The sequence below is a fragment of the Palaemon carinicauda genome, chromosome 3 (genome assembly GCF_036898095.1).
Source record: "Palaemon carinicauda isolate YSFRI2023 chromosome 3, ASM3689809v2, whole genome shotgun sequence".
NCBI lineage: Eukaryota > Metazoa > Arthropoda > Malacostraca > Decapoda > Palaemonidae > Palaemon > Palaemon carinicauda.
This window is the reverse complement of record NC_090727.1, coordinates 115,912,214-115,919,271: the sequence shown is the minus strand read 5'-3', so window position 1 is coordinate 115,919,271 and position 7,058 is coordinate 115,912,214. Positions and strand designations below refer to the sequence as shown.

The 7,058-nt window shown below is 39.7% G+C and overlaps 1 protein-coding gene across 1 annotated transcript in view; it reads left to right on the top strand.

The window, feature by feature from the left end:
• Positions 1-1,329: 1,329 nt before the first annotated feature.
• Positions 1,330-7,058, top strand: part of Mnt — a 327,460-nt gene continuing 321,731 nt past the window's right edge. The window contains exon 1 of the mRNA XM_068370468.1: positions 1,330-1,759. Coding sequence (XP_068226569.1) covers positions 1,696-1,759 — 64 coding nt within the window. The 5' untranslated portion in view covers positions 1,330-1,695. The remainder of the gene's footprint in view (positions 1,760-7,058) is intronic.

The following is a 7,058-nucleotide window of genomic DNA, read 5'->3' as shown; positions in this document are numbered from 1 at the left end:
TGGTAACTCTTGACTTGGGCACCCCCACATCACATTAACAGTGCCACACGACTCCCCTCTCTCACTATCCATCACCTGAAGTCCAGCAATCCCCAACCTCCTGTCAGGTTCCTCCTTAGAATATGAAGGTTGAAAGTTGTGTCAATAATGATAATTAAGGTACTCTATACAATAGTTCCCTTACACTTGTAAATCGTCTCTAACGACAAATTCATTAGATAAATATTCTCATTATAACGGTAATCATAAAGACCAAGCTTATGTGAAATGGCGACTATATAAGTTAAGCTTTCAATATTTTAAGACTTGTGAAAGTGATAGTGCTATTACTTTCTCTTCAACTTGGCCACGCACATGATATGCTTGTTCTTACATTCTCTAGAAGAGAAAGCAAATGTTAAGTAGCGTAGCGTTTATCCCCAGATTGCTGAGCGGTAAACGTCCCTTTCGTGTCCTGTACCAAAACATGAAACTATCAAAATTAACTTTAACGTTGTTATTCTTCAATTCCCTTGGTGATAATTTCCTTTGTCTAGAGCAGGGAAGCAAAGCATGAAGTACACCATTCTTGCAAAGCAATACTGATCTATCTTGTTACATGCTGTCTTGTATGAATAAAGAAAGGCAGTCAGTTTATTTTAAAGGTAACGAGTATATATTCATGTCTATTTGCGTTGGTGTATTATCATCCGTACTTTTAAATACTTATCGGATGTTGTGGGCCCCTCCCCTCTACTGATGGTTATGTCTAGCTGGCCGTAGTGTCATCCCGTAACAAACCCCCTTTGTCCCCCCCTTGATCCATCTCCACGTGATACCCGGCCACGCTTCCCATGACGTCATCCAGTGGTGCCGCTTCTTTCAGACAACCTGTTTGATTTTATACTTAAATTGGGATATATTTGAATTTTCTTATAATTTGCACACCTAAATAATGCTCTACAATTAAAATAATAGGGTCGTACATACCCTTCATAAGGATGTCTAAGAGTTCATACCAGACAAACGTTTGGCAAAATTATTATACATTCTCCCATGTGCTGCAGAAGCCCATCGATTTTGACGATGGGTTACCAACAACGTACAGAACGAAAATAGCCAAATGTTTTTCAGGTTACGCTACTTCCATTCTGCTGAATAAACGAAGTACATGTCTTGGGATGATATTCACAGCACAAAAAGATAATAATGATTGGTGGAAATTGTCAATACTAAGTAACTTTTGTGGTCAATACTTCTTGCGTGGCGCGGTGGAGAGTGGGCGGGACCCATTATACTCCGCCCCTTACGTCATAGTGCTGATTCTTGATTGGTTAAATCCTCGTGTTGTTGGACTCTGTTGATGTTGGGTGTGGTGGATCTCATCTGTATTTTCTACTCCAAAACGCAGTTTTATTCGCAAGAACTCCTAAAATTACCCAGATATTATAAGTGATAAAGGTCTGTGCTATCTGAGTAACCCGAAAAACTCGGTATTGGAGGACTGAGTAATAAAGAATTGATGGCGGTGTGAGGCCTAGCTGGTAGCAGACACGTGGGTTCGTTATTTCACGACTCAAGTCAGAGGAGAGTTGTAAGGCTGGGGTGTTTTGGTCCTGTCGCGCCATTTTCACTCACCGAAAATTCCCACTATCTCGTCAATTTTGCTCGAGTGGGGTGTAAAATTTGATCGCCATCGTGTAGGGCAAAGTAGAGATGAGCCTTGAACTCTTGCTAGATGCTGCAAAGTTTCTGGAACAACAAGAAGAATCGTGCAAAGGTAAGTCGGAAGACTCGTCCGGGGACGTTATATTTCTGAGGGGGTTGAGATATCACGACCTAGCACCGGCTCTGTTGCAAATGTGTGTAGTTTGTTTACAATCTTCTATACAACCGGGCCGTGCCTACACATTAACCATTTCATGAGCCGTATTGCTTGTAAAGAATATGTTGCTTGTGGAAGCTATAGTGACGGTTTCTTCCGACAAATCCCAAATATAACCACAAACGTTTTATCTTGGGAATCGCCCCCTTAGCTCATGTGTCGCGATGGACTTGAGAGGAGACCTTGGTGCCAACATCCTTGGCATTGCATCTCTTGAGCTAGCAGTCTTTCACGTATTTCCGAAAATTGGTTACGTATTCGAAAGGAATGAACGCAATGTTATATCATGAAACTCAAGGAAACTATTTGACGGTAACTCGTTTTTTGGGGGGGATTGTAGTGGGTGTGTTTTGGTGGTGGGGGGAGGGGTCGATATTTAACAGTTGTGACATTGGGTTTAAGGTTTGTACACGTGCCGGCTGAGTCAAGGAAGTCTCTTACCTTACTACTCATGCCTAGGTTTAAACTCGTTCAACCTTCGGATACCTATGAAGTACTGTACATATGTGAGGCCAGATATAGTTAGTGCGATTGAGGCCATAAATAAGTTATTGTTAAAGGGTTAGGTTAAGGATGGGGTTGACAGTATGGAAGTAATAAGTGTGTATCACCTATAGTTATAATTCAAGACGAATCTCGTCGGGGTGTGTGGAGAATTGGTAATTCTCTCTCTCTCTCTCTTTCTCTCTCTTTCTCTCTCTCTCTCTCTCTCTCTCTCTCTCTCTCTCTCTCTCTCTCATTAAAGATAATAGAGTAACCAATCGCAATTCATAATTTCCTAATGATGATAATAAAAATAGATTGGTATTCATTGACCGAGAAGGGAGATTTTACGGCATTTTAAGCCTGACATTCTGCAGACTAATTCATGACATTTAGTGTATGTCCAAGGAAAGTAACTTAGTATTTTAAGTTTCATTGTGAATAATCGTCGGTTAGATGTTATAATACTGGATTGCTGCCTCTGCCACAATACAGTTTGGTACACACTTGGTAGTAGTACCAGCACATCGATTTGTGTCTGGCCATTGGGATATGCGTCGGGAAGGTTCCTGGGAGCAGCGACTATCGCTGCCATTATGAACGATGGGTATTTTTTAGTTGTGTGCTTGTCATGTATTTAATATATTATGGTTTACAATAGGCACAAGGCGGTTGGTTAAACTAAACAAGAAACGTTGGTTCTTGAACGAACGTTATCCCGAAATTCAAGGGTGTGAGCATTCTATCAATTCAGTCACAGTGAGAATACGGGGAATAACCTTTCATACATTTATAGTGTTTTGCATTGAACTGAAATTTTACGCTGCTGTCATTAGGTTCGCGAAAAGCTCATCAGATTTATCCATGGCTCACAATAGGCCATTGAATGGAAAATAACTGATAGGGGATACATAAATATGTGTACTGGTTGTTAGTTACAGTATCCTGTAGTTGTATGGTGATATAGAGTGATTTAAAATTTGGACAAGTGATATGTGAACCTTCATTACCAATAACATTAGTAAAAAAAAAAAAGAAAAAAATACAGTAAAATTTCCATACAATTACCGACTGGGACGTTTACTTCAGTGTTCGAGTTGCGTTCGCAAAGCGCTCTATTTTTTTTTTCTTTACTAATTTCGAAAGCTGTAGAATTTATGAAAAGGCTTCTCAGATACGCTTCGACACAAGTGGCATACTTTATTGATTTGGGAGTATTCTTTCTGGCCTAAAGGCTCCACCGTTGCTTTATATATAATCAGACGAAGTTTAATGTAAATAAGCAACTAAAAGCTAGAATCTGGTATAGTTGATAGGAGGTGGGCTTAATCAAATATATCCCAGCCAAGTGGCAGCGTTTCCCATACCGTAGCTTCGAATCTTGTTACACAGGTGCGTTTTGCGCGTGCTTCGTTTACTCGACCAACCCCCCCCCCCTTACCCCACCCCTCGACTCTTACGGTCCCACTCCCTCCTGACATGTGCTTGCCATCCCACTGTTAGGATTTTAGAGAGAGAGAGAGAGAGCGCCATGACGAAAATTTGTTCAATACACATGAGCAGTATTCCTCGCACCCCATTGCAAGCATTCTCTCTCTCTCTCTCTCTCTCTCTCTCTCTCTCTCTCTCTCTCTCAAGGTGTAAGCTTTGTACACTGAACGTTCTCCCAATGTCGAAGAGAACATGCAAAGTCGTGGCACAGGAGGAAAATAAATTCAAAAAATTATGTCGGAAGCTAACCCTCCCATCCCCCTCCCCCACCCCTACCCTCACCCCCACCCCTATCCCCACCCCCCACCAAAGAGAATCTTGGAGTGTGGCCAAAAATAAAACCTCGCCGTTGGAGGGGAAACGTTTCTTAGGGTTCCTTCCTTAGCACATGGTTTTGGACAGAGAAAGAGAGGCGCGCGCGAGAGAGAGAGAGAAAGGGGCGGGGGGGAATCTGGCGCCGTTATGCTAGGCCTTGTCTTTGGCTGTTTGGAATGTCACTTTTGTTTGTGATTTTTCATTCCTGCTCCGCATGGCTTGAGAGGACGTCCCTTATCAATTGCTTGTAAATGCCGTAGGCCTATTTGTGTAACTGGTCTTTGGGAAAAATATAATGATATGAGAAGTGGAGGTCTTTTCGTTGTGTGGCGGGTTGGCTGGGTAAAGGCGGGGTGAGATCAATACCTTTGTAACAGCGGGTATTGGTACGCTAGGGGAAGTTGTTTTAGGGTCTCTCTCTCTCTCTCTCTCTCTCTCTCTCTCTCTCTCTCTCTCTCTCTCTGCATATTGGGGGTGGGAAGAGCGTCGTTTGTTTTATGGGTAGATTACTTTGGGCTGCAGTTGTAATTGTCCTTACAATAAGTTATGACAAATTCCGAAATTAGTGCTTTAGAGTATTGTCTTTTTAGTATTGGTTAGCAAGAATTGGCTGGCCAAATGGTGCTTCCTTAGAAGCATGTTTCACCAATACATTTTGACTTGATAATGATAAAAAATTATGATGGCTTTCGAAGTGTCATAATTTTTTCCTTGGGCCTGCTAGTGCATTTCAGTTTTCCATAGAAGGCTGCGATGCGCGTTACTATGAGTGTGCGTTGGAGAAGATGCGGGGTCGCCTATGACCTTTCTCCAGAGTAGGCCAGTCAAGGCCTCCATAGGAAAATAACACTTTGGGTTATGTTTTTATGAAGTGTCAGAATATTGTTTGGGAGCTCCTTTTTACATGGCTTTTTTAAATTCTGGCTATGGGTATGGGCAGAAGGATAACGCGGAATGCTGTTAAAGTTATTATTATTGATATTATATATCAGCCACAATGGTATTTAGTACCAAATTCTATCTTCGGAATATATATCCACAGGAATTCATTTATGGCAGTAGCTTCTGGCTGGGCAGAGATTCGAACCCCTTCCTATTCAACCGAAAACATGTCTGCAAGGACTCTACCAACTGTGCTATATATATATATATATATATATAGAGAGAGAGAGAGAGAGAGAGAGAGAGAGAGAGAGAGAGAGAGAGAGAGAGAGAGAGAGATTTATGCCAAGTCACCGTATATATTCCTGTCGAATTCAGGAATCTGTTCATATACTTGGATAAACCCAGGCACCATGATAGCTGTATTGTGTGTTTGCAACACATGGTTATTTATGATGAATATATATCACTAACACACGTGATTTTAATCAATGTAAATATCAAAGTCTTCAGCTGCTGATTCTCATCTTAATTTTTTGGACAGGAACTTACGGTCTATTACATTTCTTATTCCTGATCTAGATATTAATCTCTGGCACCGACGTTCAATTAGTTCATTATGCATGTTGAAGAAGATTTCTTTCATAATTCTGACCATCCTTTACATTCAGATCTTCCCGGACAGTTCCATCCTGTTGGTAAGACTAGGCATGCCGTTAATTCTAATAGTCAGGCCCTCTCCAACATGAGGCTCAATACTACTAAGTATTCAAGGAGTTTTATTCCAGCTATGACCAAGTTGTGGAATGATCTTCCTAATCGAGTAGTTGAATCAGTAGAACTTCAAAAGTTCAATGTTGCAGCAAAATTTTTTATGTTGCCCAGGTAACATGAGTTTTTATAGTTATATATGAATTATCTGTTTTAATATTGTTAATGTTTTTTGAAATATTTTATTTAAATTTTTCACTACTTCTTATGTCGTTAACTTATTTCCGTGTTTCCTTTCCTCGTTGGGGTATTTTTCCCTGTTGAAGCCTTCGGGCTTATAGCATCTTGCTTTTCCAACTGGGGTTGTGGCTTGGCTAGTAATGATAATAATAATAATAGTAATATTATGTACGGTGATTTGACATAAACTTGCTAGCTCAGTTGGTAGAGTCCATGCAGGCATGGTTTCGGTTGAATTGGCAGGGTTTCGAATCTCTGCCCAGCCAGAAGCTATTGCATAAATGAATTTTAGTGGATATATATTCCCAAGATAGAATTCGTTATTAAATGCCATTGTGGTTGATATTTACATTGATGGAAATCACGAGTGATATATATATATATATATATATATATATATATATATATATATATATATATATATATATGTATGTATGTATTGTGTGTTTGTATAAAGTAAGAACAAGTACTGTACGATGACAGGCTATGTTTTAAGACTTTAGGGATTATGATAGTGAGCGATGTGTTATTATCTAATAATATGTACAGCATATGAAAGATTGGTGGTGGTTTTATCATTTCTGGCGAAGGCCATCTAAGGAGACGACTCCTATTGAAACAAATTCAAATGATACCTGTCATTAGAGAAATGGAGGATTAAGTCATTTGAATATTGAAGTATTGATCGTTCAGTTCTATTAAGGAAGGCAAACAAATGAAGACTGTGAAGTATATAGCTGGTTTTATTTGATTTTACAGCTCAATGGGTTTCTTGAGGAATTCTTCTTGTGAAATTTAATCCGTGAATTTTTTTTCGTGTTATCTCGAAAGAATACTGCTGAAACTATCAACTCTTAAATATAACAGGAGTGCTGCCGAAAATTATATTGAACATTTTCCATATTTTTTTTTATGATTTGCTTTTGTGCTGTGCTTATGAAGTTAAAAATTCGCCTAGGCTGGACTTAGTTCCAAATTTAGAATTCAGTGTGGATAATATGGATATACAGTTCATTAAGAATAAAATCATAATGGCTTCATTGAGATTAGGAATAGACCGTGATGAGAATGG